Consider the following 26795-nt stretch of genomic DNA (forward strand, 5'->3'; position numbering starts at 1 on the left):
TCCATGCTTCACGGTTGGGATGGTGTTCTTGGGGTTGTACTCATCCTTCTTCTTCCTCCAAACACGGCGAGAGGAGTTTAGACCAAAAAGCTCTATTTTTGTCTCATCAGACCACATGACCTTCTCCCATTCCTCCTCTGGATCATCCAGATGGTCATTGGCAAACTTCAGACGGGCCTGGACATGCGCTGGCTTGAGCAGGGGGACCTTGCGTGCGCTGCAGGATTTTAAGCCATGATGGCGTAGTGTGTTACTAATGGTTTTCTTTGAGACTGTGGTCCCAGCTCTCTTCAGGTCATTGACCAGGTCCTGCCGTGTAGTTCTGGGCTGATCCCTCACCTTCCTCATGATCATTGATGCCCCACGAGGTGAGATCTTGCATGGAGCCCCAGACCGAGGGTGATTGACCATCATCTTGAACTTCTTCCATTTTCTAATAATTGCGCCAACAGTTGTTGCCTTCTCACCAAGCTGCTTGCCTATTGTCCTGTAGCCCATCCCAGCCTTGTGCAGGTCTACAATTTTATTTCTGATGTCCTTACGCAGCTCTCTGGTCTTGGCCATTGTGGAGATGTTGGAGTCTGTTTGAGTGTGTGGACAGGTGTCTTTTATACAGGTAACGAGTTCAAACAGGTGCAGTTAATACAGGTAATGAGTGGAGAACAGGAGGGCTTCTTAAAGAAAAACTAACAGGTTTGTGAGAGCCGGAATTCTTACTGGTTGGTAGGTGATCAAATACTTATGTCATGCAATAAAATGCAAATTAATTACTTAAAAATCATACAATGTGATTTTCTGGATTTTTGTTTTAGATTCCGTCTCTCACAGTTGAAGTGTACCTATGATAAAAAATTACAGACCTCTACATGCTTTGTAAGTAGGGAAACCTGCAAAATCGGCAGTGTATCAAATACTTGTTCTCCCCACTGTATATACAGCTGCGGAAAAAATTAAGAGACCACTGCAAAATTATCAGCTTCTCTGGTTTTACTATTTATAGATATGTGTTTGGGTAAAAATAACATTTTTGTTTTATTCTATAAACTACTGACAACATTTCTCCCAAATTCCAAATAAAAATATTGTCATTTCGAGCATTTATTTGCAGAAAATGACAACTGGTCAAAATAACAACAAAAAATGCAGTGTTGTCAGACCTCGAATAATGCAAAGAAAATAAGTTAATGTTCATTTTTAAACAACACAATACTAATGTTTTAAGTAAGGAAGAGTTCAGAAATCAATATTTGGTGGAATAACCCTGATTTTCAATCACAGCTTTCATGCGTCTTGGCATGCTCTCCACCGGTCTTTCACATTGATGTTGGGTGACTTTATGCCACTCCTGGCGCAAAAATTCAAGCAGCTTGGCTTTGTTTGATGGCTTGTGACCATCCATCTTCCTCTTGATCACATTCCAGAAGTTTTCAATGGGGGTCAGGTCTGGAGATTGGGCTGGCCATGACAGGGTCTTGTTCTGGTGGTCCTCCACCCACACCTTGATTGACCTGGCTGTGTGGCATGGCACATCGTCCTGCTGGAAAAACCAATCCTCAGAGTTGGGGAACAATGTCAGAGCAAAAGGAAGCAAGTTTTCTTTCAGGACAACCTTGTACGTGGCTTGATTCATGCGTCCTTCACAAAGACAAATCTGCCCGATTCCAGCCTTGCTGAAGCACCCCCAGATCATCACCGATCCTCCACCAAATTTCACAGTGGGTGCGAGATACTGTGGCTTGTAGGCCTCTCCAGGTCTCCGTCCAACCATTAGACGACCAGGTGTTGGGCAAAGCTGACAATTGAACTCATCAAAGAAGATGACCTTCCTCCAGTCCTCTACGGTCCAATCCTTATGGTCTTTTGCAAACCTCAGCCTGGCTCTTCTTTGCTTCTCATTGATGAAGGGCTTTTTTCTAGCTTTGCACGACTTCAGCCCTGCCCCTAGGAGTCTGTTTCGAACCGTCCTCAAGCCATCAAATAAAGCTGAGGCTGCTTGAATTTTTGCGCCAGGAGTGGCATAAAGTTACCCAACATCAATGTGAAAGACTGGTGGAGAGCATGCCAAGACGCATGAAAGCTGTGATTGAAAAATCAGGGTTATTCCACCAAATATTGATTACTGAACTCTTCCTTACTTAAAACATTAGTATTGTGTTGTTTAAAAATGAACATTAACTTATTTTCTTTGCATTATTCGAGGTCTGACAACACTGCATCTTCTTTGTTATTTTGACCAGTTGTCATTTTCTGCAAATAAATGCTCTAAATGACAATATTTTTATTTGGAATTTGGGAGAAATGTTGTCAGTAGTTTATAGAATAAAACAAAAATGTTAATTTCACCCAAACACATACCTATAAATAGTAAAACCAGAGAAACTTATATTTTTGCAGTGGTCTCTTCTTAATTTTTTCCAGAGCTGTGTATATATATATATATATATATATATATATACATACAGTGAGGGAAAAAAGTATTTGATCCCCTGCTGATTTTGTACGTTTGCCCACTGACAAAGACATGATCAGTCTATAATTTTAATGGTAGGTTTATTTGAACAGTGAGAGACAATAACAACAAAATAATCCAGAAAAACGCATTGTCAAAAATGTTATCAATTGATTTGCATTTTAATGAGGGAAATAAGTATTTGACCCCTTTGCAAAACATGACTTAGTACTTGGTGGCAAAACCCTTGTTGGCATTCACAGAGGTCAGACGTTTCTTGTAGTTGGGCACCAGGTTTGCACACATCTCAGGAGGGATTTTGTTCCACTCCTCTTTGCAGATCTTCTCCAAGTCATTAAGGTTTCGAGGCTGACGTTTGGCATCTCGAACCTTCAGCTCCCTCCACAGATTTTCTATGGGATTAAGGTCTGGAGACTGGCTAGGCCACTCCAGGACCTTAATGTGCTTCTTCTTGAGCCACTCCTTTGTTGCCTTGGCCGTGTGTTTTGGGTCATTGTCATGCTGGAATACCCATCCACGACCCATTTTCAATGCCCTGGCTGAGGGAAGGAGGTTCTCACCCAAGATTTGACGGTACATGGCCCCGTCCATCGTCCCTTTGATGTGGTGAAGTTGTCCTGTCCCCTTAGCAGAAAAACACCCCCAAAGCATAATGTTTCCACCTCCATGTTTGATGGTGGGGATGGTGTTCTTGGGGTCATAGGCAGCATTCCTCCTCCTCCAAACACGGCGAGTTGAGTTGATGCCAAAGAGCTCGATTTTGGTCTCATCTGACCACAACACTTTCACCCAGTTCTCCTCTGAATCATTCAGATGTTCATTGGCAAACTTCAGACGGGCCTGTATATGTGCTTTCTTGAGCAGGGGGACCTTGCGGGCGCTGCAGGATTTCAGTCCTTCACAGCGTAGTGTGTTACCAATTGTTTTCTTGGTGACTATGGTCCCAGCTGCCTTGAGATCATTGACAAGATCCTCCCGTGTAGTTCTGGGCTGATTCCTCACCGTTCTCATGATCATTGCAACTCCACGAGGTGAGATCTTGCATGGAGCCCCAGGCCGAGGGAGATTGACAGTTCTTTTGTGTTTCTTCAATTTGCGAATAATCGCACCAACTGTTGTCACCTTCTCACCAAGCTGCTTGGCGATTGGCTTGTAGCCCATTCCAGCCTTGTGTAGGTCTACAATCTTGTCCCTGCCATCCTTGGAGAGCTCTTTGGTCTTGGCCATGGTGGAGAGTTTGGAATCTGATTGATTGATTGCTTCTGTGGACAGGTGTCTTTTATACAGGTAACAAACTGAGATTAGGAGCACTCCCTTTAAGAGTGTGCTCCTAATCTCAGCTCGTTACCTGTATAAAAGACACCTGGGAGCCAGAAATCTTTCTGATTGAGAGGGGGTACTTATTTCCCTCATTAAAATGCAAATCAATTTATAACATTTTTGACATGCGTTTTTCTTGATTTTTGTTGTTGTTATTCCATCTCTCACTGTTCAAATAAACCTACCATTAAAATGATAGACTGATCATTTCTTTGTCAGTGGACAAACATACAAAATCAGCAGGGGATCAAATACTTTTTTCCCTCACTGTATACAGTACCGTTCAAAAGTTTGGGGTCACTTAGAAATGTAATTGTGTTTGAAAGAAAATAATTTTTTTGTCCATTAAAATAACATCAAATTGATCAGAAATACAGTGTAGACATTGTTAATGTTGTAAATGGCTATTGTAGCTGGAAACGGCTGATTTTAAATGGAATATCTACATAGGCGTACAGAGGCCCATTATCAGCAACCAGTCCTGTGTTCCAATGGCACGTTGTGTTTGCTAATCCAAGTTTATCATTTTAAAAGGCTAATTGATCATTAGAAAACCCTTTTGCAATTATTTTAGCACAGCTGAAAACTGTTGTGCTGATTAAAGAAGCAATAAAACGGGCCTTCTTGAGTATCTGCAGCATCAGCAATTGTGGGTACTATTACAGACTCAAAATGGCCGGAAACGAAGAACTTAGACTCGTCAGTCTATTCTTGTTCTGAGAAATGAAGGCTATTCCATGCGAGAAATTGCCAAGAAACTGAAGATCTCGTACAACGCTGTGTACTACTCCCTTCACAGAACAGCGCAAACTGCCTCTAACCAGAATAGAAAGAGGAGTGGGAGGCCCGGTGCACAACTGAGCAAGAGGACAAATACATTAGAGTGTCTAGTTTGAGAAACAGACGCCTCACAGGTCCTCAACTCGCAGCTTCATTAAATAGTACAGGCAAAACACCAGTCTCAACGTCAACAGTGAAGAGGCGACTCTGGGATGCTGACCTAGGCAGAGTTGCAAATAAAAAGCTATATCTCAGACTGCCCATCTTAATGTTTTCTTTTTATTGGCCAGTCTTGGCTTTTTCTGTGCAACTCTGCCTAGAAGGTCAGCATCCCAGAGTCGCCTCTTCACTGTTGACGTTGAGACTGGTGTTTTGCGTGTACAATTTAATCCATTTTAAAATTCAGGCTGGAAGTCAAGGGGTGTGAATAATTTCTGAAGGCACTTTAAATTATGTTTAAATTATTTGTTTATTAAAGTAAAGGATGTGTACACATACTCTGATTATTATACTGTTATTAATGTTCATATTTACTGGTATACTGAGTCTAAAGAGAGGAAGATAGAAAGCTTTATATTCAACCCCACCTTCCAGAATGCACTGTTCTGTAGTTCCAGGGGTCACCCCCTCGAGTAGTCCTCCTAGCGGTTAGTTATGGAAGTGTAGGTTCACGTCGCTCTCTCTCTCGTCGGTCTTGCCTCCGTGAGACACCGGCGCACCATATGCCTCCCAAAACAAGACACAGTGAAGCAAAGCAAAGTATTGAATAAGTAGCAAGATAACATAGCTAACGGACATCAAGCCAGCTGCGTTATTCACAGTCAAGCTAGCTAGCTATCTTAGCTAACTGTGCCATGGACCCGCGAGACACAGCACCGGATTCGTGGGAGCAGGAGGAGGATGCCAAGGCCCGAGCCGCCGCGGGACTCCAGTCCGCGCTCGCCGCTCTCAACGTCAATGCCAAGCCATTTGTCCCGAATGTCGACGCGGTGGTGTTTGTACCGACCTTCCTTCAAAGCAGCCCCACGGAAATCCCAAATTCCGACGGTCACGGTAGGTTAGTGCGTACTTGTGGTGGAGTGTTGGATTAACGAGATGTTGACAGCTGCTGTTATTGCCAGGGGTTAACCAGGTTAGCTAGATAGATAGCTAGCTTGAGTTTGTAGCTAGCAAACTCACTAGGCTAGTGTTGTAGCTATGATATTGCTTAACACTGTGACAGCTTTGACATGATGGTGTAACGTTTATAACTAGGCCTACTGCTCATGATGAATTATTGTTAAGCCTTCACCCATACTGAATCTGATATGGTGATTCCTATTCCTAAAGCTCCCATGTCCATTTAATGCCAATGATGAATGCAACAACTTGTCTCTTCACAGATGCTGAGCCAGTTGCCAGCATGGAGGTTTTAGAAACAGTTGGTATGTTTTGTGTCTATTATTATATTATTATGTAGTTAAGTGTTCTTCCTTCCTTTACTTCCCTTTTTCACACAGTTGTTGTACTTTACACAATTATTGTTTTGGACTATCACAGACAGTATCAGATGTATTTGTTGAAGGTGTGTATCACAGGTGTTTTTTTAAAAGGCCTTAGGTCTTTTTACCTGTAGAAGGTTGCCTTGCCAACTCCCACCCAACTAATTCCAGAAGAGATTACAAATGTCCTTCAGTCAGTATTGTTTACCTTTCATTCATTCAGAAATTGAAATCTCTTCAGGCCTACTGCTCACTGGGAGGTAGTCTATGCCCAAAGGCCAGCTCTGGGAGACATGACAAGGTCCAACTGGGAGGGTTGGCAGGCTCCCAGTCCCTACATGCACATCTATAGCATGATGCAACATCACAGGCCTATGCTTAAAATAGACTATTACACTGGGACATGTGGAAACACATAGAAAATATATATAACCAAATGGGCCACAGTCCAGTTCTTGTATTTACAGGGAACGTTTCTGTAGAGATGTACTATGTTGACCAGCCGTATATATGTGCTGAGGTCAGGTGTTTAAATTTGGCCAGAGAACACTGCCGTTGTGCACATCTACTCAGGTTACATAGGCCTGATTTATGTTAGTGTGACACCTGGCTGCAACTGCAGCCTGCCAGAGAGAGAGAAGACATGATGGGAAGGGAATTCAAATCAAATCAAATCAAATTTTATTTGCCACATGCGCCGAATACAACAGGTGTAGACATTACTGTAAAATGCTTACTTACAGCCCTTAACCAACAATGCATTTATTTGTTAATAAAAAAACATAAAAAAACAACAACAACAACAAAAAAGTGTTGAGAAAAAAAGAGCAGAAGTAAAATAAAATGACAGTAGGGAGGCTTTATACAGGGAGGTACCGGTGCAATGTGCGGGGGCACCGGCTAGTTGAGGTAGTTGAAGTAATATGTACATGTGGTAGAGTTAAAGTGACTATGCATAAATAATTAACAGAGTAGCAGCAGCGCAAAAAGATGGGGTGGGGAGGCAGTGCAAATAGTCCGGCTAGCCATGATTAGTTGTTCAGGAGTCTTATGGCTTGGGGAAAGAAGCTGTTGGAGAAGCCTTTTGGACCTAGACTTGGTGCTCCGGTACCGCTTGCCGTGCGGTAGCAGAGAGAACAGTCTATGACTAGGGTGGCTGGAGTCTTTGACCATTTTGAGGGCCTTCCTCTGACACCGCCTGGTATAGAGGTCCTGGATGGCAGGAAGCTTGGCCCCGGTGATGTACTGGGCCGTACGCACTACCCTCTGTAGTGCCTTGCAGTCGGAGGCCGAGCAGTTGCCATACCAGACGGTGATGCAACCAGTCAGGATGCTCTCGATGGTGCAGCTGTATAACCTTTTGAGGATCTGAGGACCCATGCCAAATCTTTTCAGTCTCCTGAGGGGGAATAGGCTTTGTCGTGCCCTCTTCACGACTGTCTTGGTGTGTTTGGACCATGATAGTTCGTTGGTGATGTGGACACCAAGGAACTTGAAGCTCTCAACGTGTTCCACTACAGCCCCGTCGATGAGAATGGGGGCGTGCTCTTTCCTCTTTTTTTTTTCTTGTAGTCCACAATCATCTCCTTTGTCTTGGTCACGTTGAGGGAGAGGTTGTTATCCTGGCACCACACTGCCAGGTCTCTGACCTCCTCCCTATAGGCTGTCTTATCGTTGTCGGTGATCAGGCCTACCACTGTTGTGTTGTCGGCAAACTTAATGATGGTGTTGGAGTCGTGCCTGGCCATGCAGTCATGGGTGAACAGGGAGTACAGGAGGGTACTGAGCACGCAGAGTGACTGGTGAAGTTACCTCGTGGGTTTATAGTTCAGAACAAAGATGCAGATGTTTTCTATGGTATTCCATGCATGACTCTCCGAGCAGTTTTCATCATCATGACTATTCTCCAGTGCTGATTGTGAATGACAAGCATTGAGAAGAGAACAGGCATTGTACATGATCAGCCAATTGTTTAATTTCATGGATGAGGAGGTGCAGGCCTTGTTTATATGCTGCTATGGGAAGAGTTTTTTGACACACTAATCTGCTGATTTTATTAGCAGGTTTCTACATTTGCGTCAGTGCTAGATGCACTTTAATTTCTTTAAAGAATGCATTTCATTTGTTCAATGTAAGGTTAGCTAGCTATCACTGCAACGCTATATCACTATTAAATAATTAGATTGAACATTCATGGCATAGGTGACCACAACTATGTAAAAATGTGTAATAAGCCAATTTCATTGTCATATTGTGTGAGGTCAAAGAGCATTGTTTGAAGAGAACAGCCAATCACCGTACAGTCCAGCACACAGTTTAGATGCTCCTAGATGCTCCATCAAAACCCTGAGATCATCTGAAAAGTGTGCCGGTACTCTCCTTTCTGTTCACAAGCGATCTCATATACCCATCATGCACCTGTGAAATCTGCTGGCTGTGCGGACTACCTTCAACAAAAGAGCATTGTTTCATGGTCTACATCAGTGGTAAACGAGTGCCGTTTGTGTCCTTTAGCTCCGGTGGAGCCGGTGGAGAACGGAGGAGGGACAGAAGCAGACATGGCGGTGGAGGTGGAGACGTGGGAGCAGAAAGAGGAGACCGGGGAAGGAGAACCAGGAGGAGGGGGAGCCCTGGGAGGAGAGGGGGGTTCCAGTGAGAAGGCGCAGGGAAAGGAGGAAGAGGAGATGATGGAGGAGGAAGAAGAAGAGGAGTTGCCCGTGCTAAAAGTGATCCCGCTTCCACCAGATGCCCCGAAGAAGGAGCATGTCAATGTGGTGTTCATCGGTCATGTGGGTGCGTCCCTATTGTGTACTATTACTTCATGGTTTTCTTTCGTACATAGTTTTTTCTCCCTGGACAGAGAGCAAATGCTCTTAGAAATTGCCTATGTATTCATTTGGATTGAAGACCACTTCTTTTTTTTCAGATGCTGGTAAATCAACTATTGGAGGACAGATCATGTGAGTAATAACATGGTTATCAATAACTATTCCTACATTCAGGTTACTGAAGATGGCTAAACATTTTCTTCTACATTATGATAACCATTGCTACTAATACCATGGCTATCTAAAAATAAAATGTTCTGTCTTGTATTTATCAGATCAGGCAATCTCTGTTTTTCTTTCTTATCGTAGGTATTTGACAGGTATGGTGGAGAAAAGAACCCTGGAGAAATATGAAAGAGAAGCAAAAGAAAAAAACAGAGAAACATGGTGAGCTTACCTTCTGTTGTGTCTAGATTCAGTTATGTGTATGGTTGAAAATAATACAAATGAAGTTTGCATATTACTTTTTCATCTTGGGTCCGACATGAGAAAATAAGAGCCTATTTTTAGTCATACATTTTAGGCACTCTGTTTTTTTTTCTGCTCCCCAGGTACCTGTCCTGGGCCCTGGACACCAACCAGGAGGAGAGAGACAAGGGAAAGACAGTGGAGGTTGGGAGAGCCTACTTTGAGACAGAGAAAAAGCACTTTACTATCCTGGATGCCCCCGGCCACAAAAGCTTTGTCCCCAACATGATTGGTGGGGCATCACAGGCTGACTTGGCAGTGCTGGTGAGTTTTCCCCAACAATGCTTAGCGGAAGGCATTGTATTGTCCACTTTTCATATCTACTGTGTCGAGGCAAAACAGGCGCCTGTGTACCTGTTAGTTAGATAGTTGGAACGTTGCCATCATCAAATCAAATTAACGTTTATTGGTCGCGTACACAGTAAACTTTGAGTTGACTGGGACTGCATTTTTTAGAAATAGATTTTTTTATGAGAAGAAGAGGACTAACTTACTGTATAATGAGAGAGTAGATTCTAACATGCATTTTAGTTTTGAAAACGACACTGTAGATAATGACATATACAGTATGTACAGTACTGTATGGATACCCCAGTACCCTAGTTGTTTATCAGTATCTTCTGCACCCTATGCTAGTCTAACGTAACCCTATGTTGTGGTCAGGTGATCTCGGCCAGAAAAGGAGAGTTTGAGACAGGCTTTGAGAAGGGAGGCCAGACGCGGGAGCACGCCATGCTGGCCAAGACGGCTGGAGTCAAGCACCTCATCGTCCTCGTCAACAAGATGGACGACCCCACCGTCAACTGGAGCTTGGAAAGGTGACTCAGTACAATGTACATACATGCATCTTGGTAGAGAGAAACAATATGTATATTTAAAACCAAATGCAGAATCTACAGTATCTCATCTAATGTGTTCATTAACCCTCATGCTGCACGGCTGGTTATGACAGACATTCATAGAATAGGAAAGGTTTTTAATTAGAGATTGTGTTCCTCAATTAGTCAACATTGTGATATTGATATTTAACACAGTAAAATAACCCATCCTCCTCCCTCTCCACTACAGGTATGAGGAATGTAAAGAGAAGTTAGTGCCATTTCTGAAGAAGGTGGGCTTCAACCCAAAGAAGGACATCTACTTCATGCCTTGCTCTGGGCTAACGGGAGCCAACTTGAAGGACCCCATAGAGGAGTGCACGTGGTACATGTAAGTCAACCTCCGCACTGTTCTCTGCCGAAAGTACATGAAAGTAAATCCCTTTGTGGATGCTGAGTGACGGTTGCTTGTCAAGTCTTAATTTTCATAACAGTCCATCAAATCAATGTACAGTGCCTTGCAAAAGTATTCATCCCCCCTTGGCGTTTTTCCTATTTTGTTGCATTACAACCATGTAATTTAAATAGATTTTTATTTGGATTTCATGTAATGGACACACACAAAATAGTCCAAATTGGTGAAGTGGAATGAAAAAAATAACTTGTTTCAAAAAATTCTAAAAGATAAATAACGGAAAAGTGGTGCGTGCATATGTATTCACCCCCTTTGCTATGAAGCCCCTAAATAAGATCTGGTGCAACCAATTACCTTCAGAAGTCACATAATTAGTTAAATAAAGTCCACCTGTGTGCAATCTAAGTGTCACATGATCTCAGTATATATACACCTATTCTGAAAGGCCCCAGAGTCTGCAACACCACTAAGCAAGGGGCACCACCAAGCAAGCGGCACCATGAAGACCAAGGAGCTCTCCAAACAGGTCAGGGACAAAGTTGTGGAGAAGTACAGATCAGGGTTGGGTTCAAAAAATATCTCTCAAACTTTGAACAGCCCACGGAGCACCATTAAATCCATTATTAAAAAATGGAAAGAATATGGCACCACAACAAACCTGCCAAGAGAGGGCCGACCACCAAAACTCAAAGACCAGGCAAGGAGGGCATTAATTAGAGAGGCAACAAAGACACCAATGATAACCCTGAAGGAGCTGCAAAGCTCCACAGCGTAGATTGGAGTATCTGTCCATAGGACCACTTTAAGCCGTACACTCCACAGAACTGGGCTTTACGGAAGAGTGTCCAGAAAATAGCCATTGCTTAAAGAAAAAAATTAGCAAACACGTTTGGTGTTCGCCAAAAGGCATGTGTGAGACTCCCCATACATATGGAAGAAGGTACTCTGGTCAGATGAGACTAAAATTGAGGTTTTTGGCCATCAAGGGAAACGCTATGTCTGGCGCAAACCCAACACCTCTCATCACCCCGAGAACACCATCCCCACAGTGAAGCATGGTGGTGGCAGCATCATGCGGTGGGGATGTTTTTCATCGGCAGGGACTGGGGAAACTGGTCAGAATTGAAGGAATGATGGATGGCGCTAAATACAGTGAAGTTCTTGAGGGAAACCTGTTTCAGTCTTCCAGAGATTTGAGACTGGGACGGACGTTCAAACGGACGGTAGGCATGTTGTGTAAATCAAATGATACAACCCCCCCCCAAAAATCCATTTTAATTCCAGGTTGTAAGGCAACAAAATAGGAAAAATGCCAAGGGGAGTGAATACCTTCGCAAGCCACTGTAGCTCTGCTGACTTTTCTGAAACTATAAAAGTTCTCTCTATTCCCATAATAATTTAAAATCCATAAATATAGTATTAGAAAAGCTAATAATTTATTGTCCTAATTATTCTTTGTTGCCAGAGGGTTGCCATTCATCCCACACCTAGACAGCCTGCCAAGCTTCAACAGAATCACTGACGGCCCCGTCAGATTACCCATCGTTGACAAATACAAGGTGAGCGCAACTGCTGTCATGAGTTATCCCAGTTACATATTTCTAGCTCTGTATTGCACTCAACGGCATAACTAACATAATTTTGAACCAAGCCAGGCCATTTTATTCTGTAGAAATTAATAATCCATTATTATCTCAGAGTTTGACAACGGTTTATGACTGCCAAAAGATAATGATAACACAGGACTGCAGCTGCTACACAACACACACACACACACATTCTGGCCTTCCAACATCAGGGTGTCCTTCCAAGTTCTCCCTACTGTATCCAAGAACAGCAGAGCACAGCTATTTTCTCCACAAGACAATTTAGCTTTCTGGCACCGGTTTCATCAGCGTGTGGGTGTGTTTTGGAACAGGTTAGAAGGCAGGGAACGTGATGGAATGAAGATATTGTATAGCTTTCTCAGCAGGTCTTCTACACACACACACACACACACACACTGCAGGGTGTTATGAAACCCAGGAGCTCTAACTAGGTCTGCTATTCAGTTGATATAATGGAATTACGGTCCAGTTAATTGGGGGCTGGTTAGATTGTTAGACTAGCTGGCAGTGGGCCTGTTCTAACTTCAGTACAGTAACACAGGGGGTCAACAGCTTAGCGCTAGTACACTGAAGATATGGCATCTTAGGTGGTAGCATAAAAGAGAAAGGAAACAAACTTTCAGCATTTTTAACAACCATTTTAATCTCCCAGCTGGAATCCATTTTAGTTTTTTCATTCATTCATTCAATATCAAGGGGATCTTGCAAACTGCAGTATTCTTCCTAACCCTTAGTACCATTCTGTTGATGTGCCTCTGAGCAAGGCACTTAACCCTAATTGCTCCAGGGTCACTGTTAGTAATGGCAGACCCTGGCCGTGACCCCATTCTCTGAGGGTATCTCAGGAGGAGTTGGGGTATGCAAAAATCCCATTTTGAAATGTATAAGCACCTACCAAATTATTAAAACCTCTTAGAAGGGAGCAGAGGATGAGAACGGGAACAAAGGATGTAATGTAATAGTACCATTTTCTTTAACTGGTAGTAAGTACCCTTGTGCGAGCCAGAATGGCACATAGAAACAGGAGCCTCCTGTTTCTGTAGCATGAGGCAGCTTGATGTACAACACCACCTGGACAGGACGGTAGTCTATCGCAGGGCCTTACCCCCAAACTATCTCGCATCGGGTCCCATTTTTACAGTCTTTGGTATGACTCGGCCAGGGATCGAACTCACAACCTTCCAATCTCAGGGCGGACACTCTAACCACAAGGCCACTAACTTGAACTGGTAGAATAACCTTTAACCTGGTCTTGGTTGTGCTCTTTGCTCAGGATATGGGCACGGTGATCTTGGGGAAGCTGGAGTCTGGCTCCATTGCCAAAGCCCAGCAGCTGGTCATGATGCCTAACAGGGTAAGGCTCTCCATAGGTCATTCATCTGTCCTGCTCCTGGAGAGTATACATTACACAAGTGTACAGGAGCCCCTTTCACAATTTACATCTACTTTTTACTCATTTGGCAGATGCTCTGCAGAAGAACCTCTGCTAAATAATTAAAATGTAAATTGTGAAAGGGACTCCAGACTTCCGACATTAAAATGCACTTCAGTTTTGGATTCTCCAACATGTGCACACCTGTGTTAAAGGCGTTACTTCAGGTTCTAGTGATTATATTTCCCTTCCCAGACCCAGTTTATCTTGCGATTTAAGATTACTAATATAGTACTTGATGTATAACATATACTGTATATACAGCACTATGATACATGTGATGTGTTATCCCTACCCCCAGCACACAGTGGAGGTGCTGAGCCTGCTGTCTGACGAGGTGGAGACAGATGAAGCTGTTCCTGGAGAGAACCTGAAGCTAAGGCTGAAGGGCATCGAGGAAGAGGAGATTCTGCCTGGCTTCATCCTCTGTAACGCTGAGAACCTCTGCCACTCCGGACGCACCTTTGACGCCCAGGTAGCCTACGCTCCTTAGGACAGGTCTAAGGTCCTCTGTAGCTTGGTTGGTAGAGCATGGTCGCTTCCAACCCCAGGATAGTGGGTTTGAACCCCGGGACCACCCGTACGGAAAATGTGTAGTGTAGTGTATGCATGCATGATTGTAAGTCGCTTTGGATAAAAGCGTCTGCTAAATAAATGGCATATAATATTATATTATTATTGTCATCTTAAGAAGATACGCTGCATCAGAGAAATGTAAAATGATAGTGATGCTAGGCAGGGTTGGGGAGTAACTGATTACATGTAATCTGATTACAAAAAAACTAACTCATCAGTAACGTTACCGGCTAAAATATTGTTATCAGATTACAGATACTTTTGAAGAAGTAGGTGGACTACTTATTGGACTACTTTTAAATTCAGAAAGAATGTTTGCGGAAAAATACATTATGACTAATGTTCCCTCTAAGCTGCCCACAGAGAGAAGCACGAGATTGAACTTCACTCAACTTTCTAGAGCAGTGGTCACCGACCGGTTGATCGCGTTCGACTAGTCGATCTTTCAAGGCATTCCTAGTCGATCGCCAAACATTTCTGTAAAAAACCCAACGATGAAGCCATGTGTTCCAATTCATTTGTCTTGGGCTGTTGGCGGTAGGTGCAACCAAGTCGGTTTCACAAGTAATACAACAACAGATCTTTTACCTGTGTGATCATATAGCCTATCTCAAATTTTGAAATATAATTATAAAAAATGGCCCGAACAACAATGCATTGGCAGGGCAATTCAAGCAAAGCCAATATGCAGTGATAATATATATTGGGCCTATAGCTTACTGCACAAACCTAATTTCTACAGTAGTGTTTTTAATTGGTTAATGTTGCATAGGCGTACATTTTTTACAGTTGAAGTCGGAAGTTTACATACACTTAGGTTGGAGTCATTAAAACTCATTTTTCAACCACTCTTTTTGGCAAGTAGGTTAGGACATCTACTTTGTGCATGACACAAGTAATTTTTCCAACAATTGTTTACAGACAGATTATTTCACTTATAATTCACTATATCACAATTCCAGTGGGTCAGAAGTTTACATACACTAAGTTGACTGTGCCTTTAAACAGCTTGTAAATTCCAGAAAATGATTTCATGGCTTTAGAAGCTTCTGATAGGCTAATTGACATCATTTGAGTCAATTGGAGGTGTACCTGTGGATGTATTTCAAGGCCTACCTTCAAACTCAGTGCCTCTTTGCTTGACATCATGGGAAAATCAAAAGAAATCAGCCAAGACCTCAGAAAAAAAATAGTAGACCTCCACAAGTCTGGTTCATCTTTGGGAGCAATTTCCAAACGCCTCAAGGTTACCACGTTCATCTGTACAAACAATAGTACGCAAGTATAAACACCATGGGACCACGCAGCCGTCATACCGCTCAGGAAGGAGACGCGTTCTGTCTCCTAGAGATTAACGTACTTTGGTGCGAAAAGTGCAAATCAATCCCAGAACAACAGCAAAGGACCTTGTGAAGATGCTGGAGGAAACAGGTACAAAAGTATCTATATCCACAGTAAAACGAGTCCTATATCGACATAACCTGAAAGGCCGCTCAGCAAGGAAGAAGCCACTGCTCCAAAACCGCCATAAAAAAGCCAGACTATGGTTTGCAACTGCACATGGGAACAAAGATCGTACTTTTTGGAGAAATGTCCTCTGGTCTGATGAAACAAAAATAGAACTGTTTGGCCATAATGACCATCGTTATGTTTGGAGGAAAACGGGGGTACTTGCAAGCCGAAGAACACCATCCCAACCGTGAAGCACGGGGGTGCCAGTATCATGCTGTGGGGGTGCTTTGCCGCAGGAGGGACTGGTGCACTTCACAACATAGATGGCATCATGAGGAAGGAAAATTATGTGGATATATTGAAGCAACATCTCAAGACATCAGTCAGGAAGTTAAAGCTTGGTCGCAAATGGGTCTTCCAAATGGACAATGACCCCAAGCATACTTCCAAAGTTGTGGCAAAATGGCTTAAGGACAACCAAGTCAAGGTATTGGAGTGGCCATCACAAAGCCCTGACCTCAATCCTATAGAACATTTGTGGGCAGAACTGAAAAAGCGTGTGCGAGCAAGGAGGCCTACAAACCAGACTCAGTTACACCATGTCAGGAGGAATGGGCCACAAGTCACCCAACTTATTGTGGGGAGCTTGTGGAAGGCTACCCGAAACGTTTGACCCAAGTTAAACAATTTAAAGGCAATGCTACCAAATACTAATTGAGTGTATGTAAACTTCTGACCCACTGGGAATGTGATGAAAGAAATAAAAGCTGAAATAAATCATTCTCTCTACTATTATTCTGACATTTCACATTCTTAAAATAAAGTGGTGATCCTAACTGACCTAAGACAGGGCATTTTTACTAGGATTAAATGTCAGGAATTGTGAAAAACTGAGTTTAAATGTATTTGGCTAAGGTGTATGTAAACTTCCGACTTCAACTGTGTCATGTTAAAAAAAAATCTGAGCGGTAGATCTTGGCTTGCGTTTTGATTCAAAGTGACCTTGACTCAGAATAGGTTGGTGACCACTGTTATAGAGTTTTCCCAGTTAACATTATCAACATTGCTCTTTACTGTGGCAATTGTGATCGAATCAACGCAATATTAGCCACTTTCAATACAACATACCGAAACAAAACTAACTATGCAAGAGATTTTGTTGTAGGCAGAACGTATCGGAGTAGGATTCTATTGCGTTGACATGCACTACTCAGCCCGTACTCTACACAGACCGGTGTGGCATAAACAATCTAGAGCTGCAGTAGGTCTATATGCAAATAGACCATTGCCATATATGGATCTATGCCATTTACTGTTTACAGCATGAGCGGTCGTGAGTAGATGCGCTTGTTTTGAGATCAAAGCGAGAGCTGCATGTAGCCACGTGTGCACATTTTGTTCATATTCTTTGCTAGTTAGTCAGTTATTAGCCCAGTTACAGATCATTTGTAGTCAGCATTAGGGGAGTGATTGCTTCCTACAAGAGCACAAAACATATACATTTCTAGACATCTTTGAAAAGCGAGTCAGGTAAAGAGCATTTTTTTGGCAGTGTTGTATTTTGAGACAGGCTTGAATAAGCTAAGTAGCCAATAGGCAGAGGGTGGCATAATCTGTTTGATTCTCTGTAGTAATGGCATGGGAATAATAATGCATTTTATTTTGTAAAGTGGTTTCTTGCATCAAACAACATAACAACATTTTCAGTCATCTCCTTGTCTGAAGGACAAGTGGATAAACAGGTTAATGTCAAATCCTGCGTGTTTTTTCCCCAAAAGTCTCATGGAATGTAGGCCTACATTGAAGACCACACATTGGCTGTTACTGTAGGCTGAATGGTAGAGCTATTTCCATGTTAAAATATTATGGATTTTCTCCATTGTTTTTGATGGTAGGCCACTCTGGTAGGCCTACATTATGATCAAATAGCCACAGTAGCCTACATGGCCACTGTTAAAACTGTAACTTAAAGCAGGTAAAGCCTCAGTGTTCACAGTAAACGCGCGCTGGAAGTTGCATAGAATTTTCACAACGTTCAAGTTTGCGCTCAGCAGACCTGAAATTTGCTCAGTGCCGAAAACAATTTGAGGAAATATTGGTTATGACAACCTTCTGTTTTCTCAATTAAATTAAATTCAGCATTGAAAAAAGGCACAAGTTTAAGTTTGTTCTATCTGAGCGAGTCTGACCACAAGTCAGAGTCCACTATGATTTTTACATTATTTTTTTTTACATTTTAATTTTTTTTGTCATTTTGCAGATGCTCTTATCCAGAGCGATACCCACAACCCTGGCGTTGAAACGAACCCACAACCCTGGCGTTGCAAGCGCCATGCTCTACTAATTGAGCTACACTGTAGGTTGACGTTTATTGGGATGAATCTTGTTTTGAGGCAGAACTGAGCGATTTCCACTAGATAGGCCAGCTGCAAAGTCCAAATTGGCTATATTGTAAAAATGTATGAAAACAAAACAAAATATTTTTGGTATTAATTTAAGTTTAGGGTTAGCAGTGTGGTTAGGGTTAGGTTTAAAACAGTGGAGGCTCCTCAGAGGAAGAATGGGACAACCATTTTACTCATTGTAATTTCCTAAAAATTAAAATAGTGAAACATTAAAGTTATTCGTTTTAGATAAAACTATACTAAATATATTCACGTCACCAAATAACTGATTAAAACATACTGTTTTGCAATGAAGGTCTACAGTAGCCTCAACAGCACTCTCTGGGGGAGCACCATGGTGTAGCCGAAGGACAACTATTTTCCGTTCTCCTCTGGGAACATTGACTTAAATACAAAACCTAGGAGGCTCATGGTTTTCACACCCTCCCATAGACTTACACAGTAATTATGACAACTTCCGGAGGACGTCTTCCAACCTATCAGAACTCTTGCAGCATGAACTGGAATGTTGTCCACCCAATCAAAGGAGAATGAATCTAGTACTGAAAGCTAGCACTGCAGTGCAGAAAATGTGGTGAGTAGTTGACTAAGAGAGAGAAAGACCATAGTTGAACCGTTTTGAACAAATTAATTTCTTCAAAAATTAAGGAGAAGCAGCAGAGCGAGAGAGATATATGCTCATTTAATGCAGCTAGCTAATTTAGCCTACTCAAACATCTGGCTCAAACAGAGAGGAATGCTATTTATGTTAGCTATCTGGCTAAGGCTATCCAAGACTGGAACTCTTCCAAGTCAAAGTAAGCTTTCGGTTGTATTAATTTATTGCCACCAGGGCCCGCCGGTGTAGCTGCTAAACTGGTTGCTGTACACTGTACTGCGTGATTGTAGTGGGTTTACTAATGCGTTAGTTCTAGTAGCTATGTTGGCTATGACGTTAGCTAATATGGTAACAATGATGTATGTTGTGTGCAGTGGTTAGCGGTTATGGTATGAAGGTTTGGCTTGGAGAGTTTTTTTTGCCTGGTCATAGACAGCTGTTGTGTTGTGCACTGAAGTCAATAAGCAAAGGGAAAAGGTGAGAGTAGGAGAGCGTGTAGATGCGTGAAGAAATTATACAATGAGCAACGTTGTATGTGGCTGCTATGAAAGTGAACTGTGTTTGCGGATGATCAGGGGTGTATTCATTCTGCCGATTCTGTAGAAAAATATTTAGTAAATGGAAGCAAACGAAACGGGGATAGACCTACCTGAATTTGTCCAATAGAAACTCTTGTTTTGGCAACAGTTTGGACTAATGATTACACCCTAGATCAGCTAGATGCAGGCAAGACTGTGCAAGGCAGTATTGACTGTGTCACTGTCTGTCACCTTAATTACTCCAATTTGTCTCGTGACATGTGCACCTACGTTATAAACTTTAATTTGTAGGCTAGGTTGTAGCAACCTCGTGATGGGTTCGACTATCATGTAGTAGCCTAAACCTATGTTACATTGAGCTGGGTGAATGGAATATGAATGACAGTCATCCAATATGCTGTAATACAAATAAGGCAATGCTCATAAAAAATATAAAAAATCCTCCCTAATCTTAAACGGCACCAACCGCCACTGGGTTAAAAGCATATTTTATGACTTAGTGGCTGTGCCAGCTAGTGACCACTCTGCAGAGATGCCTCCAGAACAAGATTCATGACGAAAAACGCTAACCTGCTGATGACACACCAAATGCATTTGATGGATTATTTTTGTCTTCATCTAATGCCTCTTAAGGGAAAAGTAATCCAAAAGTAACTGAAAGTAATCAGACTGTTACTGAGTTTGGGTAATCCAAAAGTTAAATGACTGATTACAATTTTGGACAGGTAACCGTAATGGATTACAGTTAGAAAGTAACCTACCCAACCCTAATGCTAGATTGGGCTTACTAAATATGTAAACTCTAGCACTTGCAACTCTGCTAATTTCTGTGGTGTTTTTAACTTTGTTTTCAGATCGTCATCATTGAGCATAAATCCATCATCTGCCCAGGTTACAACGCAGTCCTACACATCCACACCTGTATTGAAGAAGTACAAATCACAGTGAGTTACTAAGTTACAATAGCTTGTTTACATCTCCTAACCCGACCGGGTGTCTTTCCAATTATAGTTTGCCAACCACGGGTATCTTCTCTGTCAGTGAATAATGGTCATTAGTAAATAAACCTGTATTTAATTCAATTCTCTCCTCAGGCCTTAATCTGTCTAGTGGACAAGAAGACAGGTGAGAAGAGCAAGACGCGACCTCGCTTTGTCAAACAGGACCAGGTGTGCATCGCACGGCTTCGGTGTGCCGGAACCATCTGCCTCGAGACCTTCAAAGACTTCCCACAGATGGGGAGGTTCACCCTACGAGATGAAGGTAGTGTGTGTATATGTGTGTCTGTTCCTGTGATATTGTTTTCCCCCATATATTGTTTCTATTGATGAATATGAAGAATATTCTACTTGATATATTAGAAAACAATTGCCAAATGGAATACTAAATATTTTTATAACTATGTAATTGTCTCCCCTTTCAGGCAAAACCATTGCTATTGGCAAAGTGCTGAAGCTGGTACCAGAGAAGGACTAATGTGAACCAGCATGGAATCCTGGGACAGTTGTCATGACAGAGGAGGAAGCTGCTGACGCCGACCTAGCCAGCCGCCCCCTTCTTACATACCACTATCTGCTGAAGAAGACGAGGAAGAGAAAGAGGAGGACAAATCAAGTTTGAAAATAAAGAAGAAACTTTAAAAAGTGACTGAATCAGTTTTTATGATGAACAATATTAAAGAAAGACAAGTCCAGTGTGTCAGCTTTCTCATATTGAGAGCTCAGCTATGCCACTAATGTAGCCACTACCCTTTCCTAGGCCAACCTCACTCTGCGCTGGTCCACCTTTTGTTTTGGAAATGGGAATGTATGCAGTGTAACTTCGTTTGGAAAGGAAGGGACTGGCGTTGCATCCGGTTGCATCACTTTGGACCAGAGTTAGCTAGTTATACCCATTAAAATCCAAAATATTATACAAAAATTGTAATATTTTGGTTGTAGACATCCCCCATACCAAAATCCTATCTGGTATGTTCACATGCACACAATCAAACAAACATGGTTCCTGTTGTGAACATGTATTGTCATGTTACCAACAACAATGAAAATAAAGTATCAAACTGAGGAATAAAAGTAAACGCTCTGTTTATTCTCAATTTGTTACAATGTTCATTTAGCCTTTTTTGAATATTGTATGTAGAAAGAAGTGGGCAGAAATTGCCCTCAAACTTCTTGCAAATAAAGTTGGGACGTTTCAATTTCAAGAGTGACGTAGACCAATCGATATGCGCAAGCACCAGCTTGGATATTTGGATAAACGTGAAGAAAGAAGCATGGCAGACAAACCGGAGGAGTTGCCACTAGATCGGGTGCAGGTAATGTATAAACACCACTTTGATAAGGTCTTCTTCGACAAAATTATAGTTGTTATATGGGTGCCAGGAGAAGTGGGGTGATATCAGTGGGGTATATTGTGTAAGCCACCTTTCTCTAGAGCTAGCAACTCGCTGGCTAGCCAGCTAGCTAACAAGCTAGGTAGCTTGTGTGCAGTCGGATAGTTCGCCACCGCACGAGGCAAGTCACTCAGTTATTTTCTGTATCTCAACGAGGAACGCTGTGAATACATTATCAAGGATAAAACGCGTACACCTCCCTCAATTGGTTATCTTGGTGAAAGTGGCTTTGGAAAAATATCGACCCTTCACTACTCTGACTTGTAGGCGCAAAGTGAAAAAAATGTAACTAATTAAAGTTAGCTAGGTAGCTAACGTTACCGCGTTAGCTTTCTCAGCTGAGCGGACTCTAGTTCAGCACGAGTTGTAAGCTAATGAGGCTGGTTATTTAATATAGGTTGTCTATTTGCACAAAATGACCGAAATATGAATTTGTTGTCAGTGTATTGGCTATTTCTTCACACATTATCACTGTGTTCCTAGGTAAAGAAGGCTGTTCAAGCACTGCAGGCTTTCCTGAAGACCAAGTCCACCCCAGACTCTCTGCTCCTGGACGAGAGTCAACACCTCTCCCTCCTCTTCACACTATGGAAGATCCCCAAGCAGGCCCAGACCATCCGCATGTGAGTCCATTTGCCAACACAGTACAGAGCTACAAAACAACATGGCTACATAATACATGCATAGCTATTGAAAAATCTGTCGAACTTGTTGCCCATGCAACACCCTGTCCTGGAGTATATGTGGTGAAACTGTTATACTAATCACAAGTCGCTTCTGTTTATCTCTCTCTCAGCCCCTTGCCTTATGGCATCCGCACCGACACAGACGAGGTGTGTCTCTTCACCAGAGACGAGCCCAACATGACCCCTGACCAGACCCAGAGGTTCTACAAGAAACTCCTGGCAGAGAGAGGGGTCAAGAATGTCACAGAGGTATTTCTAAATACTATAATAGATTGTATTTATATAAGGCTTTTCTAGACACTCGAAGCGCTTACCTCATCCTCCAATGCATCTCTTCAACTGATTTACTCTAGTCTGAAGCTAGTGTTTGGCCATCCAATGTGAATAAGTGCACCCCAGCAAACCCTGTCCTCCTGTCTGTGTTTGACATGGGCAATGATGGTGCCATAGTGACTCAAAATATATCCAGACGGACTTCCCTCTCTATTGGAGTCTGTCTCTACAATTTTGAGACAGTTACTTACTGTCATACTGTATATGTATGTAATAATGATGATGAGTGCTTATGTAGTTTCGATATTGTCCTCATTTACTTATTGGCACATGAGACTTGACTCACCCATGCATATCCCATTGTCTTTCTTTAGGTGATCCCTTACAAGACGCTGAGGACCGAGTACAAGCCCTTTGAGGCCAAGCGACGGCTGCTGGGGAATTTTGACATGTTCCTTTCAGACGACCGCATCCGCCGCCTGTTGTCCTCGCACATCGGCAAGCACTTCTACGAGAGGAAGAAGTAAGCTTACAAATGCTTGTAAATATTAATGGTTGATCAGCTTGTCTATTTTAGTCAAATGAAATCTATTTAAAGACTCATTTTGGCACTGGTTCGGAACCTGGTTCACTCTCAGTATGAATTTTGGTTTAACTCCGTTGCTATATGAAACTCATTCCAGTGAGGCAGGGGAGCAGTATCCTTTTTGTGCTGTCTCCCTGTTCACTCTCTGGGAACATCAACAAAGCCCCTAGTGCTGTTCCCTGGTTTTCAAATGCATGAAATCACACAAATCTTATAAGTTTAAATGTGCCTTTAAGCTAGCCCTTCCAGAGTTCTAATCTAATTGTGTGTGTGTGTTTTCCCTCCCCTGCTTAGGGAGCCTTTGTCAGTGAACCTGCAGAGCAAGAAGCTGGCCTTGGACATCCAGAGAACCATCCAAGGAACAACAATCTCAATTTCTAAGAAAGGCTGCTGCTGGTGAGGCTTGCTCTCTGACTTGACCAATAAGTGCACCTCAGCAAACACTGTCCTCCTGTCAGTGTTGGACATGGGCAATGATGGTGCCATAGTGACTCAAAATATATCCAGACGGATCTCCCTCTATTGGAGCCTGTCTCTACAACTTTGAGACAAAATGGCAAGTAATGCACATTAATTCATATACACACTGCCTCCAGTAACATGTTATTGTTTGTGTTTTAGCATGGCTCGTGTGGCCCACTCTGGGATGGCTGCAGATGAAATAGCAGAGAATATTGATTCAGCTGTCAGCACCATCGTGACGAAACTACGCATGGTGAGTTTGCTGCCAGGGTGTCCTCCTGATCTCCCTAATCAATTGTACCCCGTCAACAGATATTTACACTTTTATTATACGTTAAATGGTAAGGTGTACTCAATGTTTATTAATGTTAAAGAAATGTGTGGGCCCAGTCTGAAAATCACCTTTGATATCTCTGTTGTCGGGGGTGAGATTACTGGGCCTATAGTACTGTGGTACGTTAAGCTTATTGCCTGCTCTGTATAGCAGTGTGATTAAACCCATGTGCCTACAATCCTCCCTTGTGACAAAGAAAGTGGCCGCAATCCGAGTGATACGATACACAGTGTAGCAATGATGTCTTTGGAAGTAACATTTAAAATGTTTTCTTCACAGAAATAGTTTTGACCTAAATGTATGAGTGAACATGTTCTTTGAGTCTAAATATGGCTGCTGTCTTGTCTCTTTCTTGCAGAAAGGACCATTGATAAAGATTATCCACCTGAAGAGCCAGTCATCAGTGGCTCTGCCTATCTACACCTCTAACCTGAGTAACCTGACCCTGATAGAGGAAACACAGAAACAGGCACGCACAGCCATGGACGCCAAGGTAGGACTGCTACACACAAATGCTTGTAAATTGCATTGGAAGATTATATTGTTAGTTGATCAATTATACATTTTTGTCAAATGAAATCTTCCGAAGGACTCGTCTTTGCACTGGTTCGGAACCTGGTTTACTCTCTGTATTAATTTTGGTTTAAATCCAGTGCTATATGAAACTCATTCCAGTGAGGCAGGGGAGCGGTATCCATTTTGTGCTGTCTCCCTGTTCACTCTCTGGGAACATCAATATAGCTCCTAGTGCCACATATGGACTATTGAGGTAAATTGCATATATGTATATATGAGCTCCCGAGTGGCGCAGTGGTCTAAGGCACTGCATCGCAGTGCTAGCTGTGCCACTAGAGATCCTGATTCGAATCCGGCCGCGACCGGGAGACCCATGGGGCGGCGCACAATTGGCCCAGCGTCGTCCAGGGTCGGGGAGGGAATGGCCGGCAGGGATGTAGCTCAGTTGGTAGAGCATGGCGTTTGCAACGCCAGGGTTGTGGGTTCGATTCCCACGGGGGGCCAGTATGGGGGGGGAAATAAAAAATAATAATGTATTCACTCGCTAACTAAATTACTAAAATGTAAAATGTGTGTGTATATATATATATATATATATGCACACATGCGCTGGATCTCACATCCTCCTGCACATAATTAATACATGTATCTTTATTGTTTTTGAATTTCAGAAAAATGCAAGTAAACAGAAGTCTGCAAAGAAGGAACAGAAGTATACAGAAAAAAACTCAGGTGCTGAGGGGGAGGAAGAGATTCCACAGCTGGTTCCAATAGTAACGCCAAAGAAAAAGGCTAAACTGGAGGTCTGTACCCCACTAGTGTCAAATGCATTTTAATATTATTAATAGATTTAATTTTTAGTTGATCAATTTGTCTTTTTGTCAAATTCAATATTTCAAAGGACTCGTCTTTGCACTGGTTCGGAACCTGGTTCACTCTCAGTATGAATTTTGGTTTAAATCCAATGCTATATGAAACTCATTCCAGTGAGGCAGGGGAGCGGTATCCCTTTTGTGCTGTCTCCCTGTTCACTCTCTGGGAACACTGCCCCCTAGTGCCACAGATGGATTGTGGAGGTTAATTGACCCACCTCTTTGTATCTACAGAAGAAGAAAATACTCCTGTCAGTACTGTGCTAATTGTTTGCTTCTCTCTCCGATACCGTAGAAGCCGACCAAGAAGGGACTTGCGAAGGTACCCAAACCAACAGGAGGAAAGAAAGGTATAAAAGGAAAAATTACCAAGAAGGTTGCAAAAATACCCCCACAAAATATGAAAAGAAAAGTGCCTAAATCTTAGTCTGTCAGCTCAATGGAACACAACTCTCCTTTCTCTCATTACTATTTGTGCATTACTCCCCCTTTCTCTACATGACTTCGTCATACTGATATAAAGGACTGGTTCTAAATGTATATAACTGTTGACGTTTCATTTTGTTGAATTGATCCAAGGACAAGCTCAAATGAGTTGCAAATTCTTTGTCTGCCCCATAACAGGGGTTTGTTAAATCATATTTTGTGTAAGCCCAACTTGTAAATTAAAATAATTAATATTACCACAAAGTATATTTCTTGTCTTTTAATTTATCCACAATGGCAGTGTTTTCCATTAGCGCCGGCCGTCGGCTAATCGGCCGGTTGCTCATTTTCAGCCGGCTACTTTTTCCATTTCATATTAACTAGGCTAATTTTCATTTAAGTTTCAATTCGCTAGTCACTCAAGCTCTCTCACGCTAGAATGAACTAAATGCATCTTCTAGCGATCTATTGATAGGATAGGCGCTGGTCAGTCACAAGGCGAGCGATGACCGGGAAACTGTCGATCCCGCGATCGGTACAATTTGTGTGAGTTGTGGTTGATTGCAGTCAAATTGCCTTACTCAGAGGAGGGAGAGGATACTCGTGAATTTGCACTTCCCATGTAATGTGAGTGGTAACGATGAGTCGAAATCCACTTAGCCTGATTTTGTTTTCTGGCACATTTATTTTCTTTAGTGTGTTTTACACAGCCAGCCACGCGGAATCGTGACGTATGGACTATTTACTGCTTTGATTGTTATATATACAGTTGAAGTCGGAAGTTTACATACACTTAGGTTGGAGTCATTAACTCGTTTTTCTTGTTAATAAACTATAGTTTTGGCAAGTCGGTTAGGACATCTACTTTGCATGACACAAGTAATTTTTCCAACAATTGTTTACAGACAGATTATTTCACTTATAATTCACTGTATCACAATTCCAGTTGGCAGAAGTTCACATACACTAAGTTGACTGCCTTTAAACAGCTTGGAAAATTCCAGGAAATGATGTGATGGCTTTAGAAGCTTCTGACAGGCTAATTGACATCATTTGAGT

At 42.3% G+C, this 26795-nt stretch overlaps 2 protein-coding genes and 3 non-coding genes across 6 annotated transcripts; all 5 read left to right on the forward strand.

The window, feature by feature from the left end:
• The first annotated feature begins 5255 nt into the window (after nucleotides 1-5255).
• LOC121547482 (eukaryotic peptide chain release factor GTP-binding subunit ERF3A) lies at nucleotides 5256-21266 on the forward strand. Of its 2 annotated transcripts, XM_041858799.2 has the most exons (14): nucleotides 5256-5623; nucleotides 5953-5994; nucleotides 8566-8844; nucleotides 8978-9011; nucleotides 9189-9266; nucleotides 9431-9611; nucleotides 10011-10165; nucleotides 10416-10556; nucleotides 12046-12139; nucleotides 13461-13541; nucleotides 13921-14094; nucleotides 20044-20133; nucleotides 20284-20452; nucleotides 20613-21266. In XM_041858799.2, exons 1-14 carry the CDS (start codon nucleotides 5425-5427, stop codon nucleotides 20663-20665), a joined length of 1770 nt encoding a protein of 589 aa, XP_041714733.1. In that variant the 5' UTR covers nucleotides 5256-5424; the 3' UTR covers nucleotides 20666-21266. The 2 variants fall into 2 exon arrangements, with proteins under 2 accessions (XP_041714733.1, XP_041714734.1); XM_041858800.2 differs by lacking the exon at nucleotides 5953-5994.
• Nucleotides 21267-21399: 133 nt separating this feature from the next.
• LOC121547483 (ribosomal L1 domain-containing protein 1) lies at nucleotides 21400-26000 on the forward strand. The gene is made up of 9 exons (XM_041858801.2): nucleotides 21400-21503; nucleotides 22065-22204; nucleotides 22378-22516; nucleotides 22915-23063; nucleotides 23421-23522; nucleotides 23748-23841; nucleotides 24281-24415; nucleotides 25110-25241; nucleotides 25606-26000. Exons 1-9 carry the CDS (start codon nucleotides 21414-21416, stop codon nucleotides 25735-25737), a joined length of 1113 nt encoding a protein of 370 aa, XP_041714735.1. The 5' UTR covers nucleotides 21400-21413; the 3' UTR covers nucleotides 25738-26000.
• Nucleotides 22658-22785, forward strand: LOC121548124. The gene has a single exon (XR_005996614.1). It is a non-coding gene; the product is annotated as a small nucleolar RNA SNORA55 (small nucleolar RNA).
• LOC121548125 lies at nucleotides 23555-23680 on the forward strand. The gene has a single exon (XR_005996615.1). It is a non-coding gene; the product is annotated as a small nucleolar RNA SNORA55 (small nucleolar RNA).
• Nucleotides 23975-24102, forward strand: LOC121548128. The gene has a single exon (XR_005996617.1). It is a non-coding gene; the product is annotated as a small nucleolar RNA ACA64 (small nucleolar RNA).
• Nucleotides 26001-26795: the final 795 nt, after the last annotated feature.

This window comes from Coregonus clupeaformis, chromosome 31, assembly GCF_020615455.1.
Source record: "Coregonus clupeaformis isolate EN_2021a chromosome 31, ASM2061545v1, whole genome shotgun sequence".
Taxonomy (NCBI): Eukaryota; Metazoa; Chordata; class Actinopteri; order Salmoniformes; family Salmonidae; genus Coregonus; species Coregonus clupeaformis.

Coding starts and splice junctions, on each gene's coding strand:
- LOC121547482 (XM_041858799.2), top strand. CDS start 5,425: ATGGACCCGCGAGACACAGCACCGGATTCGTGGGAGCAGGAGGAGGAT. Junction 5,624..5,952: donor CCCAAATTCCGACGGTCACG/GTAGGTTAGTGC, acceptor GTCTCTTCACAG/ATGCTGAGCCAGTTGCCAGC. Junction 9,267..9,430: donor GAAAAAAACAGAGAAACATG/GTGAGCTTACCT, acceptor TCTGCTCCCCAG/GTACCTGTCCTGGGCCCTGG.
- LOC121547483 (XM_041858801.2), top strand. CDS start 21,414: ATGCGCAAGCACCAGCTTGGATATTTGGATAAACGTGAAGAAAGAAGC. Junction 23,064..23,420: donor CACTTCTACGAGAGGAAGAA/GTAAGCTTACAA, acceptor TCCCCTGCTTAG/GGAGCCTTTGTCAGTGAACC. Junction 24,416..25,109: donor GCACAGCCATGGACGCCAAG/GTAGGACTGCTA, acceptor TTTGAATTTCAG/AAAAATGCAAGTAAACAGAA.